The sequence below is a fragment of the Anas platyrhynchos genome, chromosome 5 (assembly GCF_047663525.1).
Source record: "Anas platyrhynchos isolate ZD024472 breed Pekin duck chromosome 5, IASCAAS_PekinDuck_T2T, whole genome shotgun sequence".
Taxonomy (NCBI): Eukaryota; Metazoa; Chordata; class Aves; order Anseriformes; family Anatidae; genus Anas; species Anas platyrhynchos.
This window is the reverse complement of record NC_092591.1, coordinates 18,448,540-18,473,350: the sequence shown is the minus strand read 5'-3', so window position 1 is coordinate 18,473,350 and position 24,811 is coordinate 18,448,540. Positions and strand designations below refer to the sequence as shown.

The following is a 24,811-nucleotide window of genomic DNA, read 5'->3' as shown; positions in this document are numbered from 1 at the left end:
CTTTGCTCTCTTGTGGAACCTACAGGAGAAAGATACATAATGTCCTACAGATGAGTATTGCAGCCCTTGTTCTAAAAGGAGACGGAAAAGTTTCTGCCTATTGGATTGAATAACACCTGCCCATAGTGGAACAGGGATAATCCTAGTTTGATCTTATTGACATCTTCCCTTTTGGACAGTTCTGATTTTTTTCCATTCTGGTTTGAAGCCGTGATTGCAGTTGAGCATATCAGTCAACAGGGTGAAGGTTGATGCAAATATTCACCTTGGTCTGATTCTGGGAACTTTGCCCTAACTAAAAAGAAAGAAACTTGGAAGCGAGCCCAATAGGAAGCAGCATCAGCTACTCTCCAGGCAGAAAAGTGGTGTGCATGTATATTTTCCTCAGCCTAGTGGAGAATTATCCATTTGTGATAAAAATACAAGATAGTCCAGAAATGGTTCCCAGGAGCTAAACTATTCCCAAGGGCTATTCCCAGGATGCTAAAACAATGAAGAATTCATGTAGAAAAATAATATTTATTTACTCACTGGACATGCAAAACAGTGACTTCATGAACTGAAAAGACAGAATACATCTGACTCTACATGTGATTCTTAAAGCTATTCTCCAAACAAATTCACTTTATTTATCACTTCTATGTTTTGGCTCTGTGAAACTTTCCTGTTTTTCATCATTTATTATTTGTAAAAAAGTGGAGAGCTTGGTCTTAATACATCATTACATGCTTCTTGAAGATAAAAAGAAATGAGGTGGAACTAATAGAAGGTTCTAGAAAAATAAGCATACAACAGGTCTACTACGTGCTTGAAGCCTGAAATTTCATGCTTGCAAGGTTTATTTTTACATATAAGGCACTGTAAAATGTTCTACCAAATAACTAATAAAAGTGGATGGTTTTCCTACACATTATACAGTGCTGAACTTAAAGTAGTGAGCTTCTGTTATTAGTCAGAAAAGATGATTTTTTGGAACATATTTTTGTGAATTTATAAATCTATTAATTAGTTGATGAATAGATATAATTCATATTTATGTCATTCAGTAATTTTCCATTCCAATAATAAAGTAACGCAACATATTTGAAATCTTAACAAAGCAAAATGTATCTGTTAAAGATTAAAATGGAATGTTATAATTAAGCTATTCTGTTACTTGTTGTATCTCACTGTAGTACCAGTATGTTTTAAGTATGGTCAAGCAAACAGCTTAGATCATTAGCATTAATTAGTATAGGCTGTCCCTGTATTATGCTTGGTTTGTATTGGGAGCAGCGATGCAGAAAGAGATTAATACAGTTGTTGCCACTGGGTAAAATAAGCTCCAAGCATTGGTACTGTTTTAAAAGATCCTGTATATGTGCATGCTGGGCTTTCTGTAATGGTGCTGCCCACTAAATCTGCACTCCTGGATGAAGTGACGCTGCAACAGTGGTGCAGGAGATAAAGGATGTGACTTGAACATGACTTCTTTCCTATTTACTGTGACCTGCTTTGCCGGCTTTCCTCTCCTCCCTCAGCAAGTGATCCCTCATGTAAAGACTAGGGGATGATGAAGCCTCTGTGTTTAAGGCAGAAACTTTACTTTTGTCAGTGAAGCTGTGAAGAATGTGCATTATTTTAAGGCTTCTTATATGATCACGTTGCATTACATACACACTCATTGATCATTAGAATCACAGAATTGCTAAGGTTGGAAAAGACCTCCAAGATCACCCTGTCCAACCATCACCCTACTACCAATGTCACCCACTAACCCATGTGCCTGAGAACCACGTCCAACCTTTCCTTGAACACCCCCAGGGACGGTGACTCCACCACCTCCCTGGGCAGCCCGTCCCAGTGCCTGACTGCTCTTTCTGACAGAAATGTCTCCTCATTCCCAACCTGAACCTCCCCTGGTGCAACTTGAGGCCATTCCCTCTAGTCCTATCACTAGTTATCTGCGAAAAGGGGCCAACCCCCAGCTCCCCACACCTTCCTTTCAGGTAGCTGTAGAGAGCAACGAGGTCTCCCCTAAGCCTCTTCTCCAGACCAAACACCCCCAGCTCCCTCAGCCGCTCCCCACAGGACTTGTGCTCCAGGCCCTTCGCCAGCTTCGTAGCCCTGCTCTGGACACACTCCAGGGCCTCCTGTGGTGAGGGCCCAGAGCTGACCCCACTACACTACAAAGCAGGAGGGGGGCGCAGGGCTCCCCCGGGCAGTGGCAGAGGAAGGCGACGAGGACAGGCGGGAGGCGAGCGGGGCCCCTCCCGCCCGCGGCTCGGCGCAGCCCGGGGCTCGCCGCCCTCTCGGGGCCGGGCCGTGCGGTGCGAGGGGAGGCGGCGCGGAGGCCGGGCCGCGTCCCGCCAGGGGGCGCCGCAGGCGGAGGCCGGGCGCTGTGCGGCGCTGCCGGGGCCTGGGCGGGAGGCGAGCGGGGAGGCCGCGGCCATGGAGATCGGCACCGAGATCAGCCGCAAGATCCGGGTGAGAGGCGCCGCGGCGAGGGGCCGGGATCCCCCCGGCGGGGCGAGCGCGGACGGGGTAACGGGGGGCTGCGGGAGGCAGGCGGGAGGGTGGCCGCTGCCGCTCTGCCTGCAGCTCCCCCTGCCCCTGCCCGCTGGGAGGCTCGGGCCGCAATGCCCCGGGGCAGGGGCTGCCAGCCGCTGCCTCCGGGCGCTCACACGCCGCAGCCCCCGGCAGGGTGCCGGTGCCGAGCCGGGGATGACCTTTTCCGAACCCTCCGGGGCTGTTCTCATCTATTACTGGCGTAATTCGTCGGCCTCTGCGCGCCCCGTGAGACCAGGTGGTCCCTGCTGAGGGAGGGGGGCCGGGGGCGGTGTGGGGGTGGAATTGGGGCGGGGGGCGGGGGGCGAGGCTGCCGCGGGCCTCAGCGCCCCGCTGCCGGCAGCTGCCGCGACCTGCGGGCGGGAACCGGGCCTCGGCCAGGGCAAAGCCTTCGGTGGGCAGCGACGAAAACTTCATCGAGAGAGCGTCGCGCTGGTTTGCGGTTCCAGGCACTTTGTTGTTCCGTCCCTCACATGCTGTTTCGTTGCCTTTTAGGGGGCTATAAAAGGAAAGTTGCAGGAGCTGGGGGCTTATGTTGGTAAGTTTTACTTCGTGGTCAACCCGTGTTTGTTGTTGTTCAACAGGAAACCAGGAGCGGGTTAATGCGATTCGCTGGATCAGCGAATTTACCCATAATTAATTGTGTTACTGCATACAGAAACCCCAAGCGTGAGGTCAATTACCTGAAGTGCTGGACTAATGGGAAAAAAAAAAAAAGACTTCACAAAATGTGTGGTCTTACGGATAAGAGGACACCGTATGTGGACATTGGTGAATGAAGAGCTAAAAGGAAATTAGCTAACAGTCTCTCCCCCTTCAGTGAGATACAGATGCAAGGGATTTGAAAGAAACAAACAAACAAGGATGTGTCTTTGTGAATATTTAAGGGAACTTCTATGAGGTGCAAGAAGAAACATTACATGAAGTAAAATGCTTGCATATGACAGCGGTTATCTGTGGCCACTCTGAGATGGAGTTGGTCTTTCTTAGTTGTCTTTTCAACAGCATTTTGGATTTCAAGTATTTGTCAGAATTAGGAGAAAGGATATTACAGTGAGACAGTCAGGTTGACTGTTTTAGGAGTTGGAAGGGCCATGTCAGAAGCAGTATGTAGCACAACTCTATGAAACATAAGAACTTGACTGTTAAGGAGAAAACCAAGAGCTACCTTACGCTAATGTTGATGAAATAACATGTTATGAAATCATAGAGATAGGATCAAGGTTTTGTTTTGAATGTGAAGGGACGTGTATGGGCAGTGTGGATTGCCTTGAGTTGATTTTTTGAGCTCAGCAGTGTCCGAGGAACCATGTTTAGATTTTTTTTCATTATGAGGTCTTCTTTGTCACCATCTCAAGTTGTTTTTTTTTCAGTTACCAATTTTTTAATAATAATTTCAGGTTTCATTTGATTCTTTGTCTTCTTTTTCTTGCATTTTTGAAAAAAAATCTTCCTTATATCTCATATGAAGATGCAAGTAGAACACTAGTGATCTCTGATTCCAATTATGGATAATTATTCCTTCTCTGGTTTTCTATTTTTTTTTTACCTGTTTCTTGTTTTCAGAAGACAGTTCCCAAGATCATCATCCAATGTCTGCCTTGTCTTCTCAGTCAGCTTCTAAACTTCTTCAAATAGCTGTATTCTTTATCGACAAGTCTGGCCTCCCTTGGCCTCTTTTTTGTTTTTAATCCACTGTTTCCTAATTTCTGTTGTCTTTCAGCTTTCTTTTCTTGATTGGAGGATTAGAGACAGCTTTCCAAATAATGCTTTTCAAGAATCCTCTATTTGTTCTTGTAGGAAACTGGTAAAAATCTTTTCTTCCTCATTCCAACTCATGTGAGCAAGAACCATGCTTTTGTTTCTGTAACTGCTCATACTTTTTTTTCAGAAAGTCTTCTAGACAAAGACATGCTGGAAATTGTTGTCTAGAACTTACAAAAGAAAAATACACATTTGTTAAAGTAAAGGTAGTTAAATACTCATCAACTCTAAAACTGATCAGAAGGCTGTGGTTTTACATACAATTTAAGTTAACACAAGCCAACACAATTACAGAGAGCAGTAGTCATGTTCTTTCTGCCCTTCTTCTGTTGTCCTGTTGCAAGTAATTGTGCTAACTCATGTTTTGATCTATACTTAAAATTACTTTATATATTGAACCACCTGAGGAGCAGGTCAAGTTTAAAAGTAGCTTGGCCAAAAAATAAAATTAATTTTAATATCAGTGAGTTCCTTGATCTGGATGCACATCCAGCTTGTGCAACTTGTAGCATACATTAAAAAATAAAATAAAATAAAGTTATAGTTCAGGCTAGAAGTGTATTATGCTGGAACACCTGAGTAGTGACAGTGGAGTGCAGGTGTGTATGAATGTTGCTTCTGTGCTGTAGGAGATACAGAATACATGAGATATAGAGTAAATGCAATTCCTTTGATTTATATTTTGATTTAAGATTTTTAATTTTTAGGTCTTTATAACGTGTGCAGATTTAACTTGATTAATTGTGTACAAGTATATTAGGGCTTTAGTGCAAGTTCACTATTTGAAGTGGATTTCCAACTGTTCTGACATTCTGTTCTTAGGTTCATGCCATGGAGCGGTATTGCAGAGCATGAGGTGTTTGATTAAATAAATTAAAATATGCGCTCAAAAAGCATATCTAATGCCCTCAAGCAACAATTGTCTGTTCAGTCTTTCAGAATAGACCAGAGCTAGGGTAAATAAGAAGCCAAATACCAACATCCCCAAACCTTTATTGCGTTAGACTCCCAACACTTTCCTACCAATTCTGGTTGGTAGGGGAACCCTGTTTCCATCAGTTGAAATAGATTTCACGTGGTGTGTGAAACTGCATACAGGGGGAAGATAGAGAATCAGACTTTCAGAGTTGCTGTGTTGTGTTTTGTTATTTTTAATGACCTGATATTCAGCGTTTTTTGTAGATGGAAAATCTGGAAGTTGCTATGGTTTTGATTTGTTCAAAGCACAGATCAGAAAGGAGTATTTATTAGTTTGGTCTTTCATAAGGGTAAGGTGCTGTGTTTGGCAATATTTGAAGTAGTGAAAATCGTAGATGCTTGTTAGTGTTCCAGTAAAAGGATTCGAGCAACAGAGTGGCTTTCTTTTATCTTGTCCTTTTTGTTTTATTTACTTACTTTTTAAATGCTTTGATCTTATTTTCAGCTTCTGCTCTACTGAAGTTGATGATCTTTTATTTTTCACTTGTGACTGAAAGTCCTATTAAACCTTCAGGTGAAGTGGAAGCCTTGTTAATTTCCTGATCTAACAATCTGCCTACAGAGGCCTTGTAGGAAAACTGGAAAAAAAGCTCTGATAACTTGTTTAAGGATCTATTTAATCTGTTATGCTTTCTTATACTTCATAACATATTTCTCTTTCTATTAGATGAAGAACTCCCTGATTACATTATGGTTATGGTGGCCAATAAGAAGAGCCAGGAGCAGATGACAGAGGACCTTTCTCTTTTCCTTGGAAACAATACTGTCAGGTTTACTGTATGGTATGTTTGTAAGCTGCTTGTCACACTTCTTATCAGTAATTGGGACTCTTTTCTATAATTGAGCTGTGAGAAAATAAACAGTTAGTTATCCTCCCATTGTGCAATTTACATTAATAAAACCTTTTTACTTTAATAAATAATTTTTATTTAGAGAATTTTTTTTAAGAGTTGGACTTGATGATCCTTAAGGGTCCCTTCCAACTCAGGATATTCTATGATTCTATGATTTTTATTCTGTCAGTTGTTTGGCTATTGCAGTGATTATTAAGTGTCACAGGAGGCTGGAGGGCTTATATTCTTTATTCGCTCATAAGCTCGGTCACATTTTTGAAGTTTGTTCAGGTAAGTGAGGGCCAAATGTTGACTGAAAAAAAAATAATCCTACAAAGCCCGCTCTGAGCGTGGGAGCTCTGTATTCTGCAGTAAGTTCTTTAAAGGTAGTTCTTTAAAAAACAGCTTACTTGCTTTTATGCTAATAGTGCTTCAGATTGCTGTAGTACAGAGGAATCAGAGGACAGATGAGCAGTGACTCTAATTCTGTATACCGTCTTTGACAAGGCTTAGCACCAAATGTTTAGGTATTCCCACCTCTCAGGCTATTTATTTATCGCCATCACCCAGCTATACAAAACAAAAGTAGAACCCCAGAATTGTTGTGAAGAGGACAAATGAGCAACAGATGAACTTTTTTTTCCCCCCTAAACTCCTGACAGTTGTGTATTAATTCTAATGCACGAGAACTTTAGCCAGTACAGTATTTCTCATGCATTTTCTACTACTTTAACCTCCAGGTTTCAAAGTAGCCAGACAGACTCTTCAAACAGATGTCGCTCCAGAGATTTTATTTAGGCTTTCAGAGCTGTGTATTTTTTCAAGTTAATCTCATTTTTGAGTCTTTAATCTAATATACTTGCAAGGAACATTACTTTGATTTGTACAGATGAGAGAAGTATTGCATTTTTCTTGCTTTTTCTGATTGCTTTCTTCATATTTTTCATACTGAGTAATTACATTCATTTCCAGTATGTCTGTGTGATTAGTCAGGTTCTCCTTTATTTGTTTAGGAGCTTTTATGCAATTAAATAGCAAAGAGGAAACATTGTAGAAGTTGGGTATGTTATTAAGCCGTAAACATTGACAAAGAGTAAAAATTAGTTCCGGTTATAACAATTAACAGTATTAATTATTTAAACCAGTGTATTTCTAGGTGACATGGGCATAATTTAAGTTTGCTTTCAAAGTTTTCATTTTTTTTTTTGGCATTTGTCAAAAATACAGGAAAGGTGAGTGCAATTAACAATGTACCCCCTTTTTTTTCAATTTAAAGTTACAGTGTATATACCTGCTTTTTTTCCCTTTTTTGACCTACCTAGATAACATTTTTGGCATTTACTGTGGCAGTAAGTCATGCAGTTGTAGGAATGTTGGGAATCAGTTAGACAAATTAACAGACTGATGAGTTTAACTTTACTACTAGGATTTTCTCTGAATCTCTGCATGCGAAGAAATAACACGATAATATGTAGCAGAACACAGTTATGGCTTTGTAGATTAAACTAGATTAATATATTAATAGTAGATTAATAATGACATAAAATGAATTTTGACAGAAGAGAGAAATCAATTTTTTTTTTTTGTATTTGGAAATGGATATCAACTATATGTAGATGTTAAAAAAACCTTCCACTGGTTTTGATGATTGCTGTTTAAATTACCCATGTAATGAGTCTTGTCATTCAGTTCAGTATCTACATTTGTTACTAAATACAAGTTCTATTTCAGAATACTTTCTCAGATAATGAAGTAGGTATTGGTTAAAAGAAAGAAAGGAGAACAAGATAAATGTATGCAGTAAGATATATAAGGACTGGTGGAGAAAAAAGTTACATAGTGGTATAGCTGGGAGCTTTCTATGGTTTTGTTTGGTTTTGTTTATTCATTTGGTTTGTTTTTTCTTTTAAAAGCAAGACAGAAGTATTACATTCTTAAGCGCTGAGTCCCTGGCTAAGTTAAATACTCAACAAGGTCTTCCTTCCTTGGTAGCTCTCTGTAGCTGGTAATTCTGGGTCATCTAGCAAAAGTTTCACAGCAGCTCTGTGGCAGAGCTGGCATTCCTGCTGGTTGGCCAGCACTTCATACTCTGAACCAAGTGTCAGGTCAGATATCCATAGATCAGCGTGAAAGCTGATACACCATGGTCACATCAGCAGAGTTCAGCTGACAACATTTTTAACAGGCTTCTAATGAAAAGCCTTCCATATATTGCTATGCAGTTTTACTTTTCCCAGTTTTCAATATGATTTTGTTCCTTGACACCTTTCTAATACTCAGCCTAAATTATGGAGATGCCCAGGATCAGATTTGAACTCTAGGATATGCACTTAAATGTATGTGTTTGTTTTTTTTTTCTCTCTGTAATGAGTGTATTTTTAAAGGACTATTTTGTAGCCTTTTAATTTTCTATGTTGCTTCAGCGTGGTGCCTTTTTCACAGGCAAACAGCAAATTTGGTACCTCGCTGAAAAGTATTGTTCAGCAATATGTCTCAAAGAATATTGTTGATATAAACAAAGCATGTTGGAAGAATCCTAAGTAAATTAAGTACTTTAAATTGTGTATTTTTTAGGTTTCTATTTAGAGTTATCTTTAGCTTTGCTGTGTAATTGAAGTTTCATATATGAAGTAAAATTCTAGCCTATACTCTACGATTCTAACTTAGTTTGAGTCAGTCCTTTTGAAGACATTTAATTCACATTGTTGATTGTAGTGGAACAGTAGAAAGTACTGGCTTTAATTTGGTAAATGAACAAAGTACCAAAAGTAACTGATGTGATGAATACCTTAACTGCATCTATGAAGTTCACTCACTCATTGAAGCTCTTCCTTAAACCCAACATTATCAGTTAATGGCAAGTGAAGCCGTGGATAAATGAGATGCTTATTATAGGGTGGGGAAAGGTTGTTTCTGAAAGATTATCATTCTGAATTAAAGTTCTTCTGTTTCTCCTTTTTTCTTTTGCTTCCTTCTCTGCCTGCTGTCTATTTCAGGCTCCATGGTGTTTTGGATAAGCTGCGGTCTGTGACTACTGGTAAGTAAGAAAATGAATTTTGAGTGGAACCAGGTTTATCTTTTAATGTAGTGTTGCACGTCTAGTTAGTTTCCACTAAGATCTTAGCTGACTGTTTTGTTAGTTTTAAATCTCAGTGGTATTTTTGGGTCCTGACTTTTTAGAAGATGGGTTTTTATTTTTGTTTTGAGACAAAGAATTTATTTCCAAGTCCAAAATTTAATCCTGAGCATTTTTTCCTGATGTTTTGAACTGAAAACTCCTTAGATTGTTCTGTTTACATCTGGGCAATGTCCTGTTTGTTACCTTTACCTTGATACATTTATTGCAAAATCCCTATTGCTGTGCTTGGATATAAAATGAAAGGTACCTGTTTTTGCAGAACCAACAAGCGTAAAATCTTCAGAATCTAACATCTTTGAGAGCAACCTTCCTTCCAGCAAAAGTAGTTCATGTGCGAGTGATGAGAGGAGGCGTGAGGATGCCTTGCCACCTCTTGCGGTTTCCAGCACACGGACAGAAAGAAATGACTCCAGAGTTTCCACCAGTTCACAGGAACAAAGAAATGCTGCTTCACGGTAAAGCCACTGATTGGTTCTTGACACAGGTTAAGACTTTAGGAGTTGCATGACTGTGATAGTCATTGTGAAGCATTCCTATAATTTGTTAAATAAAAACCTTAAATCAGGAACTCAGTTCTATTTCTTTAAGTAACAGATGTGCTTAGATTAATTAACCAAACTAAAAATAGGGATCAGTGTGTTAGATATGCATGAGAAATAATACCTTCATGATTCTTCCCATCTGGCTTTGTTTAAAAAGCCAGAATTTTCTAGAGCTTTACTTGCAGAGGTATTATTTGGCAATTTCTTATTTTAACAGGCAGTCTTCTGAAGATGGTTCTGCATCCCGCTTAATGTCTACAGTCAAGCCTTTGAGGGAACTGTCACCTTCTGAAGCTGTAATTGACATTAAACCTGAACCAGATGATCTAATTGATGAAGACCTAAACTTTGTGCAGGAGAATCCTTTGTCCCGGAAAAAACCTACTGTAACTGTAACTTACGGTTCTTCTCGTCCTACTGCTGAAATCTACCGGCCACCAGGCAGCAGGAGTGCAGATGGCAGTGCGCACGTGCACAGATTGTCCCAGCAGGGCACCTTGCAGGGGAGCCGGCAGTTAGACACGCAAAGCTGCAGGTCCTTGGAAACGGTCCAGCTGTGCAATCCAGAAGCATTTGGCAGCTTAGCAGAGAGCTACAGGCCCACCTCCAAACTTAGTGCTGATAAAGTAGGCAGTGAGGTTAGTATGATCTAAACTGTTGCTGTATTTCACGCTTGCTAGGAGCCTAAATTTCTGTGTACACTCTTCCCATAAAGTCTTCACCTCAGAGAAATCAGAGGATTTCTGTTACTGGTATGAGGAGGTTTGGGATTTCATTCTCTAGGTCCAGTGTTAAGTAGAGATTGCATAGCTTAGTGTCATTGCTTCACTGATTGCTGTACAGCTGAGTTAATTAGCTTGTACATCTTCATGCCATATTGGGCTGGACTAATGAGCTGGCGCGTTGTTACGATGCGTGTGACGAATCAGAAGGAATCATTTTGATCTCTGGATCATTGAAGTAAATCTGTATTTTTTGGGGTGCTGTTTATTTGTAACTATGCTAGGTACATCTTAGTCTCTAACAGCCAGATGTATTGCTTTTTAGTATTGTTTTACAACTTAGAGCCATGGCATTTAAGCACTTTTTGGGGCGGGTTTTGCACAACCATAAACTAAAAGCTGATTGCTGCCTTACTCACTTGAGAAGCCAGACTGACCCAGGCAGAATGACAGTCCCAGATGATGGTTTTAAGACTACCCATATGAAACAGCTAAGAGCCCTTCTGTAAGTGGAATGAAGATTGTTACGGCTGCTAATTTTGTGATGAAGCAGAAATTTGACTTACATTATATTCCAGCTGCATCTGTGTTTCTACTGTGTGTATTGTTCTCTGCTGCTGCTTACATAGCTCTTTAAAAAAGAACAGTGTTTTTTATTCAGAAACGTAGAATGCAGAGATGTGTGCAGATGTCCTTACTTTTTAAGCTGTGGAAGTGAGAATGAGAATACAGTGACTTATTTAAGGCTGTACATACATTCTCCACAAACGAGAGTCACATCTCCCCTTGACAATGTTAGAAAAAGGTCTGTGACAATTTTCTTCAGTTACTATTTCATTAATAATATCCTGAAGAGGGCTCTTTCAGAAGTGTTTCGTGGAACTGTGGAACTTTGATGTACTCTGCTGACTCCTCAGACGAGTGCTTGTGGTTTGGGAAGTTTTTTTAAAAAAGGTCTTTTATTTTATTTTAATTGCATGTATCTTATGTGTTAGTGTAGTCCAGGTCTATTCCTTAGGATGTTTTTTCCTCTTTGGAGGATACATGATCAGTTAAAGGATACCATCTGCATACCTATCAGCCAGGTGTCTCATTGTGCTCCTGTGTAGATCAGTGCTGAGTGATGGTTCTTTTAGGAAGCGTTGTTAGGTGTTTGCTCCAATGCTTTTGCATGGGCTAGCATTCAAATTTGTCACTATTACATGCTTTGTAGTGGTGGTGAGTGACTCTCAGAAAAGGGAACTTGCACTTCCTGAGCTGGACCATGCTGGCTCCTCCGCAAGGCAGCTACCATCCTTTGGAATGTGTCAGCTTGCTAGAAGTTAATCTTTATACCAATCTAAGAATTAGAGCTACTACAGAGGAGAAAGTCATTCTCAGTTATTTCATTTTTCTCCATAAAACTTTTAATAGTTGCATCTTTAAGGCTGTTGTGAGTTGCATTGGAAAACCCTCCTCTTTCTTTAGATGTTTGATAAATTGTCTTTAGTCTTTCTTCTCCTTCTCTAAGTGTTGCTTTACTTTCACATTTTACTGTCACATTTTTAATGAGATTTCAGTGTAAGTGTAGCTGATTTTCACGCTCTAAGTGCTGTCACTTGTTTCTGCACATTATCTATTAGTCTTAGATTCATGCAATTTGAATGGAAGTTCTCCATCTTCTGGTTGTAAGTAGAATAGCAAAGTTTTCTTTGCTGTCTTACTAATGTTTTATGCTAAATGAAGTATTTTGGCTGTTCTGTTTGTTGTAGGAAGAAAGCTCCAGGAAGAGAAGGTTGCCTGTTGTAAGCTCAGTAGTCAAAGTGAAAAAATTCTGTAATGATGGTGAGGAGGAGGAGGAGGAAGAAGAATATGGGTCACGAACAGGAAGCATCTCTAGCAGTGTGTCTGTACCTGCAAAGCCAGAAAGAAGGTACTTAAGATTTCAGGGATTCTATGCTGTTTCCAGAAAAAAATAGTGAACAAAATCTTTGAAAGAGAAAGTTGATGAAAACTGTCTGTGGTTTTGAAAATTGACAGAAAAAAATCAGTAAGCCATCGTTATATTTCATACTGTCTCACGCCTCTGTGGGTGAGATGTCTCATTATACTACCTTTTTTCCACTAACTTTAAAACCTGTTTTTATTGTTCTGCATAAACTGTGAAATGTGAGTGTGAAATTTTACGCTATTTGGGAAAAGTTTACTGTTAAAAGAATGTTAATGTTAGCTAGTTTCAGACCAGGTATTTAACATGGTATCATAATTTTCCTAGGAGTTTTGGTTATTTTCTTTTACTTCAGGAATAGTTTTCAAACCAAATAGCTCTGATCAGACAAATCTGATTCTCTTGTACACCAAGCCTTTTGACATGGTTCCAGTCTCTGTTACTTTAAAACAAAAAAAACAAGCAAGTGGGATTTGTGAATACGTTTCAGTGAAATTTCCTTCTTTATGTTACTCTATTCTTTAAGATTATTTTATCTTTTCCAAAAAAAATAAGTTTTTTTTTTCTTTTTGCTTCTTTTTCCCCCTTTCCAATTCTGTCTGAATGTCAGGTGTCAGTCAAGGTCCATTAGTGGTGTTTATCTGACAACAGTAAGAGGAAAAATGTTTAAGCTAGGAAAGAGTTGGTTCTACTGATCTGCAAGGCTAGCTTGTAGAAGATTTGTTTGAAGCTGGTACACTTTATTGAATTTATCTTCAACACCACAGCATGTCTGTTTGATTTGAACTTACTATTGTCAGTATTCAAAAAGAAACAGAAAGCCTTTTTTTACAGTTAACATGTTTTTGATAGTTAGTTTTCCTCCAGATCCTGCTGTACAACATGGCTGTGTAATTAATTAGTGCCAACACAGACTTGGTAACAGGAATGTGGGGGGCAGAGGCAGAAGTTGTGCCTTTCAGATGTTGCACGTTTATACAGCAGCTTACAGGTGAGATAAAATCAGGCCTCTGGACTTCCATTTTTGAGAGCATTTTGTATATCCCTGTCCATTCAGAGAATAGATTAACAAGTTGAAAACAAACATCCAAAAAGTGAAGTTTTAAATGCTGATTTCTGTCTGTATTATGTGTAACTTGTTAACGTGTTGAAATATTTGTGTTTAGCACGGATACAGTTGCTGTTGCAATTACAGTTACTTTTTTTCATCTCCCTTAGACCTTCACTTCCACCATCCAAACAAGCCAATAAGAACTTAATACTGAAAGCAATCTCTGAAGCACAGGAATCGGTTACAAAAACAACTAATTATTCCACAGGTAATTAGCATCGTTTTTGTTTGTGCTGAGCTTTAATACTTCCAAGCTCCGTTTTATGAATCCAAGCTAAACATAGCACTTAAAGATCAAACACAATGTTAAATAGTGCATGTCAGTGATACACGTAAAGCATTTTCTGTGTCCTGTGTACATTGCAGTAATGTTCAGTGATGAATTATGAAAGCATGAACAAGGGAGGAAAGAGATTTTTAAAATACATTAATCAAGATAATGAATCTGTAACGTGCAGAGAGACAAATAGGAAGCACCAGAAGTTTTCTAAAATGTGAATAGATGGTGAGGAGAAAGTGCTCAGTGTTAGCCATGTTGTTGGAGCTAATTGTTTGCTGTTGTTTCTCTTTCTTCCTGAGAGGGGAGGAGAAAAAAGCCAAACAGCAAAAAATCAAAATACACTGGGTATAGGTAATTAAAGTAACTACTGAGTGATATGTCAGCCTGTATCCTCTTCAAGCCAGGAGGTTGCAGTTTTAGTTCAGTGGTTTTAGATACAGAGTTGCACTTGGTACAGCAACTGAGCAGTTAGCTGCCTGTGTGATGGCATTCAGCTTCCTTAGCTAGGAAGGACTTAAAATGAAGAAGGGCAAATCTAGGTGATAACCTCGTGTGCTGTCATTTCATGGGATGTTAATAAATCCAGTGCTGTCAGCATGAAGCATTGCGTGTTGGCAGCAAAGGAGCATTCACTGAACTACCCAAACCATGACTTTGTGCTGTCTGAAGCAAGTCTGAGTGCTGTCCAAAATCTCTGGCCTGCTCTCTCTCAAAACCTACAAACTAACTGTAAGAAACATTTATCTTCCTTCCATGTTAACAAATTGACAAAATGCCATTGTGAACTTGTTGCTTGTTTTATTGTAGTTACTTGTATTTTCAAGGTTGTGTGAGTACTGGTATGTTGTTTTAGAGATATGAGATATGTGATAGAGTTATCGATGTTCAAAAGTTCTTGAATTGGAAGAGATGTCAGTGCATGTTACACACTGGATATAGTGAGCTGGTTTTAAATCAGAGTAAATTGTATAGATTGGTAGTAAAGATTGTTGCCAAACGTAGAACTGAAGAAAAATTAACAAAGGGGTGTTCTAATGAATGTGATTTAATGCTGAGATATTTCATATCTGTTTATTTTGAATGGAATGTAGAAATTAACTAATTTGCAATCTGTGGGGAAAACAAAGCAGTAAGATCATAAATGATAAACCCAGTACTGAGCAATACCTTAATTATACGTGTCAGAGGTTATGATATGATATTCAGCCAAGAAAAGAATATGCTTAGCTTTTTACAACCAGTTCTAACAATCTTGGCAGAAGCCAGGCAAAGATGCCAACCTGTCATCCTGTCATACCCCCAAATTCCATGCTACTGTCATCAGGTTTTATATTCTGTTTGCAAGCAACTTAGCACAGGGTTTCTGGGACTGTGAGAAGTACATCTTGATAATCCAAGATTGCTCATATGGAAGAAGGTGGAATAAAAAGTGGTTTCAGTACCAGAAGAAAGTTTTTAGCAAAATAGTCGTGTGTAGTGATGAATGAATAGGTGAGGTCACTAATCCCCCTCATGCTGCATCTCAGCTTTTGGTAGCAGATTCAGTTTTGTCTCACAACTAGGCATTCAACTACATGAGCTACAGCTCACTGAGTGTTCTGTGCACATCCATGCATGTGCTTTCACGGTGAGGATCTTACAGGTAGCTAAAGACCTTTTTTGTCTAAACGGATGCTTGAGGTTTTTTTTTTTTTTGTAACTTAGAGTGATTTTATCATCATAGGTAAAAATAGTACTGTTGGGTGATTGGGTTATATATAAATGATTTACCTTTATTTAAAGTTCCACAGAAACAAACTGTTCCAGTTGCACCAAGAGCTCGAATTAGCCCAGAAGAATCTCAGTTAGAAGTAATCCATGTGCAGAGCAGGATCCCCACTCTGAGTTCTCAGCTTCAAGTAGAAGAGCCAAAGGAGCAGACAGCGGAAGGCATACAAGGTCATCTGATAATATTCTTTAAAAGTTTATACCAGCAAATGTCACTTTACAGCAGGCTGAGAAGAGAAAAGAAATGCTTTTAATTTTTAAGTCAGCATCAAGAGTTGTGTGTGGAAATGGCCTGAAAACCAGTAAACTTTCTGAAGTGTGGCTGCAGGGTGTATCTATATGCATGGATAACCTCAGATGAATTACTCAGTGAGCGAATTCTAGCATATTGCTGAAGAATAATTTTGTAATAAGTGAATTTATCTATTTATATTGGGGTGACTTATCTTTTCTCAGTCCTTTGTGCTTTTTCCTTGATACGTTGTAGGAGTAATGCTGTCATAAAGCTTGTGGGAGACAGTTAAGATACTGTATGTTTGGAACAATTTGTAGCATTTGAAGTATCAAAAGATTCTTTCCGAAGTGGTGTTATCGTACAATTAGTTTGTTTTACTCTGTTGTGTTGGTATTAGAGCACTGTAGTTGCTGTTACAGGATGGCTGATATCAGGGTAACTGTGTGAACAGTAAGCTATATTTTACTTCTGTTATGAAACTCCTGTAAGAAAAATGGCATAATATATGAAAGTAGTCAAAGTATCTTTTCAGCATGAAAGAAACTTCTGTGTGGGTGTTAACAAGGAATTGCAGAAGTAAAGTGGTAGGAAAAGGCTTCTGTAAGGAGTTAGTTTACTCTTACTGAGTATTTAGATTGTTGAGCAAAGTTTGGTTTAAGAGCTTTGTTGTATCAACTCACATAAACATTCCTTATTGAAACAAAAGGACCTATTTTTTTAGTCTCTTATTTTTTGTATGGATGTATGTGGAATCTTTCTGCCAACATAAAATATTTGGAATTGTATCTGTAAAATACGTAAGAAGCTTTCTCAGTTTTTGAATTAACATATAGAAAATATTTAGCATAAATACTTTGGCTCTTTTCCAACTGAAATGGAAATGGAAGCTTACTTAAGAAACTTAGAGAAAGCAAAATATTTTTCTCAAACCATCAGTCAAATGTAGGATGTTCCCGTTATGATTTGTTTCTCCTCTTATGAGAAGACCATAAAGTAGTCCCTTGTAGTTAGCTGCTTTCCTGTGTGTGTTCTCTGAATGGTCAGCACCTTCACAAAGGAGGAGGAAAGAACTTGGCCTTTGTAAGTTCCATATCCACAGACCAAGTTTGCATGGAGTCATAATAGTGGGAAAGAGTCGTTCGGTATTGGGATTTTTGCCATGCCATCTGTCTGGAGAAAACTTGTTATTTCTGAAACACAATGGAGAGGGGTTCTTAACTATGAGAATGGTGGACTTTTTCTGGGAGTTGTAAACGTGTTTTGATCTTTCTTAATCAGAAGAACTAGGGGAGCATGTGTTTCAGTTCTATAGTTTCATTTATAGTGTTATTCATTAATCTAGAGTTTCATTTTGACATGTAGTAAAATATGTTCCTAATTTCTGTTTATTTTAGGAGCTGAACAAAAGGAACTCTCTTCTCGGCTCCAGGTTGATCCTGTGATTGAGGATACCTTGCAAGTAACTCCAGGTTAAAGCTTGTGATCTTTTTATTCCTAAAGAAAAATAGCTCATTCTCAGATTGAATGCCAATGGTCTGGAAATGCTAAAATGAAATTTTGTTTTCAGTTAATTTACTGTTTTCAGTATTTTCCCAGTCTCTGTGTTTAAGGAAAATGTGTTACATCAGTATGTGTTCAAAGCCTGGGAGGTGTTTTGTGCATGGGTCTTTAGTGCTGTTTCAGCACTGCATTGTTACAGGCCAGTACAAAGTTTCCTGATCAGGCCTAATATGGGCTATGGTTCCTGCTTTTGTAGAATAAGCAAGGAAGTAAAAATGTTTCCTGGAAGTTGCTGCTAAGAATTTTAAACAAAAGAGAATTAGCTCATTGGCATGTAAACCTTTAATTTACATACTTTGATTTTTAATTATGCCCAAAGGTAGAGTACAATTACATGATCATTGTTATCTGTCTTATTTTCTATGTAATTTTTCTCCCATTTCAGACTACTATGATGCAGAATCTATGGTCCATACAGATACTAGGTCATTTATCCTGAAGAAGCCCAAATTATCTGAGGAAATACTGCCACAGAATCAGCAACTAGGAAAGAGGGCTACCGAGGCGATACGAGTACTCTCAGGGCGTCTAATACAGACACGGTAAAACATTTTAATTTTTTTTAGGACTCTTACTAGTCAGAATGTTTGCTTGAGATTTAGTGGAATAATTAATCCATTCCTGTGATTTATAGGTTAGGTCAAGATCTGGGTAATCATGGAAAATGGATCAACAGTGAATAGTGGGGTGAGGGGAAGCAGGGGCAAAGCCCCAAAAATGCTTTTAAATTGAAAAGAATTCCCATGGCCAGCTGTACTGTGAGCTTGTCTTTGGTTTTCAAGAAAACAGAAGAAAGAACTGAATAGGCTTTTGCTTCTGTGTTTTTATCATAGTTGCTCAGATTTTTGAAATCTGAAGTATGTAGTTGTTTTGCATAAATAGCCTTTAGTTTACATCTGTTCCACCTTGAGATTACCTTTCTTCATGAAGCCCCTTTCTGGGGGGAAGACAGCACATTCTCTGCATAGCTCAGTACCATAAGCAAAGAAACAAGTAGTATGGGGACAGGTGTTTTAAGGCATGTTACAATTTCAGCCAAGAGAAGTTTAAAGTTCTCTTCAGTTGCAAAGGATGTGTTGTGGATGTCTTTTCATTTACTCTAAAGAATGAACAGTGCATACTTTTCTAATTCATTAAAGGACCTGGTATTCCTGCTTCCAAGTAGTTTTATCTGTGTTTGTGTGCACCTTACCTGTTAAGTGAAAATCACCCAGAGCAACACGAGGTACATCACTGTGGACTGCTGTGCTCTCTCACTGTGTTAGATAAACTTAAGCTTCGTTCCTGTGGTTGGCTTTAAACAGCCTGTGTTAACTAAAAATGAAAACAATGATGAACAAACCAAAAGGATAACTAACAGTTGGCAGCTGGGACTTTGTGCTACAAGACAGAAGTGAATTTTTGCTTCTGAACAGAACTGTTTCTGACTGTTTAACTTCAGACTCCTGGCTAGTCATGCTGTTAGTGTTGCTTTTCTCTCTTTTTAGAGGCATTATAGACTGTAGTTGCTTTTAGCCTGATTTCATGGATAAGCAAGGTTTATAGTTACCAAATATGTAGAATCATCCCATTCAGGAAATCACTTGGGTGAAATGTATGGGACAGTGGAAGAGTGGAGAAAACATGTGTGTATCTCCTGTTTTGTTTTTTTTTTGTTTTACTCTTTATCGCCTTTGACTGCTGTCAGATACAGGGTGTAACAGGCTAGATTGATCTTTTGATCAGGCTGAGCATTAAAGTTCTTAGTGTCAGTATTTCAAGACTCTTTTCACCCAAAAAACTTCTATGCCCATTGTTTCTGTGTTTTTGAGGAGACACCTGGTTTTTGTGTTAAAAAGTTCATGATTGCAGGAACGTTTTTACCCTCACTTTTTTGGTCTCGAAAGTGTAAATTCCGGAAAAGGCTAATCACTTTCCTTTATTCAAGTGTGTCAGTAAATGAGCTTTTTGATCAAGCCGTTAAGCAGAATGCAACAAACAGAAATGTTGCAATGCCAAAGTCTGTGTTGTGTGCCACTGTATTCTGTGTTACTTCCCAGTGCTTCAGAGACACCAGAAGGCAAACTTTTAATCCAAGTCTTTTATTGTTAGTCTTAAAAGAAAGTTTCGTTACTGTGTTACTCTCTAGCTTGTACTGGTAGTTGTTAGTACAACTCACTTTTTGGCTAAGGAGGCTTGAATAAAAATCTGTTTCTTTGTTTGATAGAGACCAGCTTGCACAGCCAGAGAAACCTGCTAGTCCCAAGTTCATCGTGACGCTGGATGGTGTGCCCAGTCCACCAGGATACCTTTCAGATCAAGAAGAGGAAGATATGTGCATAACTGAAGGATTAAAGCCAGTTACCCAAAATATTTGTGCAGGCAAAGGATTAAAAGGCCTTCGAGCACAGCAGATGCAGATTGTAACCAGGCAGCTAGAGAGCTCTGATGGTAATTACTGGTTCCAGCAGGATATGGTACTAATGTGGTGGTTTGATTGTGGGTAGAACTCCTGGGCATTATCATTCATGAAAAATCAAAGTGATGGTATTTATTTTTTGTATGAGAACATCCTTTAGGCAAGTGGTTGTAGTTCAGTGGCCTCACATCATTAGAGGCCTTTGTCCTTGATAAAGGAGAGCATTCCTGCATATAGGTAACACACTGGTCAGTACTGGTAATTTTTGTTTTCCTTTAAAAATGTAGTTTTCCTTCACTGGCAGAAATCTGCACTTCTGGGTAGCCCAGTATCATTTGTCCCCATGCCGATGGACAGATTTTATGTTTTGCTGTGCCTTGAACTTTAACAGATATGTCAGTTGGTATTAACCTTAATGCTTCTGTCTGGATTCATGATACCAAGAGCTGCCTTTCAAGTGTAAGGTGTTGGCAGAGTTCAGTTGCTGGAATCTCTAAAAGTAGAACTGAAGCAGTACATGATTTTATCTGAATGCTGTTTATTTGGGATATCTTTTGAATACCGTGGGAAATCATTGGCTGAAGCATGTATTCCAGTTGCTTAGAACTCTGTTTTGAAACCGTGATGAAAAATATAGAGGATATTGTTTTACTGTACACCTGTTGTATACTTGCCTTAAGGTTATGCTTGGATTCAGGTTTTTAGTTTTCTTATGAAGACCTTTATTTTCCACAGTAACACTGCATCCAACATTTCTGAATTAAATTAAGAGTAATTGATATTCTGTAGAGAACTCTACAGCTGGATCCAGGTATCTTCGAATCTGTAACACAATTATGGGAGACCTGTGGGGGAGATTAAGTACTGTAGGAGTTTTAAGTTCGTGTCCCTTCCATTCCACTGGCTTGAAGAAAGGAAGCAGGGCTCTGTTAACACATGGCTCAGCAGAACAGCGTAACTGAAGTTCAGCTGAAGAATGTTTTTCTTAGTCTTGTCTTACTGAGACCTGGTCTCTTTGACTCGTACCTCTGTTTGGATTTGTGAGTAAATTGAATTAAGACTTATCAACAATTGAGCTAAAGGGGGAGAGCAGGAAATATTTTTAATTCTAATTATGCTACACTATGTAAGTCAAAATGTATGTGCAACCACAAAGGTCTCAGATTGACCATTTTATTCTTTCTTTTGTAGTGGAAATGGAACAATTGAACATGCTGCAAAAACAGGAGAAGGTGCTTGAGCGCTGCAAGTACTGGCCTGCTTGTAAAAATGGAGACGAGTGTGTGTACCATCACCCCACGCTACCTTGCAAGTGAGTAGCACAAAGCTCATCCACTTGACGTTGTGTTATTCTTTTTACTTCAGTGCTCCAAATGTCCCTTCTGTGTTAGTAAACATTCCAAGGCAGTGTGAATGTGTTACAGTAGTGACAGCAACCAGGTAATGGGCACTCTTCTGCTAGACCTCACAATGCTTTTCAGTGTGTTAGGGTACCATTATTTGGTGATGCAGTAATTTTCAGTTTGAAAGCAAAGGTTAACTTGGGAATGTGCACTGTGCATTGGACTTCTCTTGCACAAGCTGCAACAGCCTAGAAGAATAATTTTTGTTTTGAGATAAGCGTTACCAGCTTGGGTGGCTTCATTTACTCAAAAATTAGAATTTTCCTTTAAAATCCAACATACCTAAATTTATTAACATTTTCTCTTCATGAATGAGCCCTATTACTCTGGGATTCTGTGCCTTCTTCTCTCTGCATGCAAATGTCTGAATTCACAGTGCCTTTGCTGCTCTACCCTACACAGTAAGTCTTAGCTCGCAACAGGCAGCTTGCCACCAAACTCCACAGAGTGTGAAGTAGTTCACTTATTTACTGCACGTAAGAAGTTTATACAGGGGAAGTGAATGCAGGTCAGGTAGTGTATGTCACATGTCCACATATTACTGTGGAAGTAACCAACATGCACATGCAAGCCCTGCTGTAGTTTTCAACGTTGTGCGATGTTCTGGCCTTCGCGTGCAACAGCTGCTTGATTTTCCTCTGAGTATGAGCTGATGTCTGAATTTCTTTTCCCTCAGAGTTTTTCCTAACTGCAAGTTTGCTGATAAATGCTTGTTCATCCATCCGAATTGTAAATACGATGCAAAGTGCACCAAGCCAGACTGCCCTTACACTCACGCCAGTCGAAGGAACCCCCTCCCGCCTCCCAAACCAGGTGAGACAAACCACCTCTTGTTTGCCTGAGCCTTGCTGAACGTGCTGACGGGAGAATAGCGTGCTGGAAGCAGGAACTGACATCAGTGAAAAAAATATTTTTTTGCTTGATATCACTTAATTTTCTTGGAAGTATTAATGTTAGATGAATCCGGTGTTACAGCAAAACCTGTGTTTGCATTCAGAAACCCCCCTGAATGCTGTTAGGCAAGAGTCTGTATGGAATCTTACCCTCTGTCCAAAGCACAAGTAGTCCCTTTTGATGGAGGGGCTAGCCAGCGTTGCAGTTCTGTTCAAATTTCTTTCTCAGACTGGATTCATGTGTTACCAAGAGCTTATGACACAAAGTGGAAGTTTCTGCCTTTGAACTATATGAACATTTTTTTTCTTTAATCACACTCTAGGAGTTAACTTTATGTAATGATGAGATGACTTTCAGAGAGTGAGGTTGCCCAGTGAATGCAATTGCTGTGCTTGAAATGTTGGTTGGTATTCCTGAACTCTTGAGCAGTGCCAAGGCAGAGGGCCTCTACACCACTGAAGCTGTGATCTTTTGGAAGTGGTGTAGCCCTGACTCACAGTATGGCACGGTTTTGTTACGGGGCCAGAAGGCAGAGGACAATGTGCTTATCTCCTGTGTCAGTTCCAGCAGCTCCTGTGTATTCCTGGAAAGTGCGCTGCCTGCACTTTTCACTCCTATTAGCTTAAACTAGCAGGCTTCCGGCTGGCTAAATTCAACACAGGAATTCTTCTGCCTACCAGAATCACCACATAATTTGTTGGAAGCTTTGCCCATGACCACGGCACCTCTGTTGTGCAATGGTGAAGAGCCGAGGCTAACAATTACCTGATATCCCTGTTGTACCACAGGATGAGATCCACTTAGTATGCTGTGACAGAGGCTCCCCATGTTTTTTGCGGAGCTTTGTTATATTATAAAATGTGATTTCTTGTGAAATGGTTGAGATACTTAATTTTTTTGTGGAATCGTATTAAAAAAAAAACACAACAGTTTATTCTGATTCAGGTACTGTTCTTTTCTTTTCTGTTAGTACCGCTACCCACACAGTCTCCATCCTCCAGTAGTCCGCTGTGCAAGTTCTTTCCTGCCTGTAAAAAAATGGAATGCCCATTTTACCACCCAAAAGTAAGAATTCTCTCTTATGTCTTTCCTTCTTTTCTATGAAAATACTTGAAATATGCTACTTTGAGTCAGGAAATATCATTAGCATGACTTCTTGCTTTTACTTTTCACATTTTAACTCAGGTAATTTTATACAGGACAATTGTGCCTGCACATATTTTTTTATACCAGTAAGTTTAGTGCTTTTATTTATTTTTTTTAATCTCTAACGGTGCTGAATTGCGACTGGGTGCCCAGGGCTCTGTTCACGGATATTAGCCAGATAGCTTTTCCACAGCATTATCTGAAAGAGAGAGGAGCGCCCATGTGCATGGGTCAATTGACACTGCTTTGTAAACTCCTAAAGCAAGGCAGTTTCACCTGTCATTTCAGCTGGGGGTATGGAGCATTTAACTCACAGTTAATATCGGTGAAAAAGGATTTCCTCCTGGCACTGGGTTGAACTGATAGCAGTAGCCTACAAAGCTATTGATTCAATTATCAGAGAGATCATACAGTAAAACAAATTTTCATGTAACTTTTGAGGTTAGCTTGTTTGGGAGTGCAGAAGGCAACTTTGAGTAACCTCTTCTAAAATGCTTTCATTTTTAGCATTGTAGGTTTAATACCCAGTGCACAAGGCCAGACTGCACTTTCTACCATCCAACTATTACTGTACCTCCACGCCATGCCTTGAAATGGACTCGAACCCAAACCAGGTAAGTGGTGTTGTTTTTTTTTATTCTTCTTAGTTAAGTCTAGGGGCTCCAGCCTTACAGATACTTATGTCACAAATGTAATCTTAGAGAAGTCAAGTGTGGGTGATCAATAGCCAAGACTGTGTGAAGGAAGATACCTGTTACAGCCCTTTCGTTTAAGAGAGCTTTGTACTGTCTGTTTTTAGTATCTCAAACATTTTCAAACATTTCTTAATGTTATGCAGTGCTGGAAAACAAGCGCCCTGAAGTTAGGATTGGGCAGAGGTACTAGAATCCTGACCTAGACATGTCATGCTTACCACCACAAGTTTTAGTGGAATAAAGCTGAAAATCCAACACCAATTATTCTGTACTATGGTTTTATCTTCTGTCCAACCTGTCTTTACCACAAAATGTTCTGAGGCTTCTCTGCAGTGTTTGTGAACAGGGCAGTTCTCTGTTCAGGCCAGGAGGTTTTCTTCCTGTCATCTATCCACAATTTCATAAATAAGCATCAAAATTCCCAAATCTGCGGTCATCAGCCTATCTTAAAGATACTCAGACTGCCTGAGTCTCTTATTCCACCTAATCTCATTTGAAAAGGTCTTAATTGCCACAGGGGTAACAGTTCTCAAATCACCTTTACGGAATTGGAGGGTGGTTACTTACGGGAATTGTTTCTCTCTTTCCCCTCAGTGAATGATGAGGATACAACTGGGGACTGAACTTTGCTTCCTTCGGCCGGTAGCAGAAAAGACAATTAACTGCCAGGGGCACAGGATGTAAGAAAAATTCATGCATTTTGAACTTTTAATATACATTGTTTTCATAAAACAAAGTTGATTGCATACTTGAAATGTCTCTAATTTTCCAAGTTTGTAAGTTTGAGCAGTTTTACATTTTTTTTACACTGTAAGATGTCTGTGTAAGAATAGATTTACTTTAAATTCCATTAAAAACTTTCAAAGCACA

At 39.3% G+C, this 24,811-nt stretch overlaps 1 protein-coding gene across 2 annotated transcripts; it reads left to right on the top strand.

Moving 5' to 3' along the window:
* Nucleotides 1-2,311: 2,311 nt before the first annotated feature.
* Nucleotides 2,312-24,811, top strand: ZC3H14 (zinc finger CCCH-type containing 14). 2 transcript variants are annotated; one of them, XM_038179395.2, is made up of 17 exons: nucleotides 2,312-2,466; nucleotides 3,043-3,085; nucleotides 5,957-6,071; nucleotides 9,119-9,159; nucleotides 9,521-9,716; nucleotides 10,021-10,441; nucleotides 12,277-12,437; nucleotides 13,671-13,771; nucleotides 15,626-15,781; nucleotides 17,240-17,314; nucleotides 17,791-17,947; nucleotides 19,612-19,835; nucleotides 20,995-21,115; nucleotides 21,883-22,019; nucleotides 23,071-23,165; nucleotides 23,754-23,860; nucleotides 24,536-24,811. In XM_038179395.2, exons 1-17 carry the CDS (start codon nucleotides 2,431-2,433, stop codon nucleotides 24,540-24,542), a joined length of 2,193 nt encoding a protein of 730 aa, XP_038035323.2. In that variant the 5' UTR covers nucleotides 2,312-2,430; the 3' UTR covers nucleotides 24,543-24,811. The 2 variants fall into 2 exon arrangements, with proteins under 2 accessions (XP_038035323.2, XP_071894476.1); XM_072038375.1 differs by lacking the exon at nucleotides 2,312-2,466 and adding an exon at nucleotides 2,515-2,785.

Bases quoted from the DNA above. Each gene is read 5' to 3' on its own strand.
- ZC3H14 (XM_038179395.2), top strand. From the start codon at position 2,431: ATGGAGATCGGCACCGAGATCAGCCGCAAGATCCGG. The intron at 22,020-23,070 runs GTGAGACAAACC...CTTTTCTGTTAG, and splicing joins CCTCCCGCCTCCCAAACCAG to TACCGCTACCCACACAGTCT. The intron at 23,166-23,753 runs GTAAGAATTCTC...TTTCATTTTTAG, and splicing joins GCCCATTTTACCACCCAAAA to CATTGTAGGTTTAATACCCA.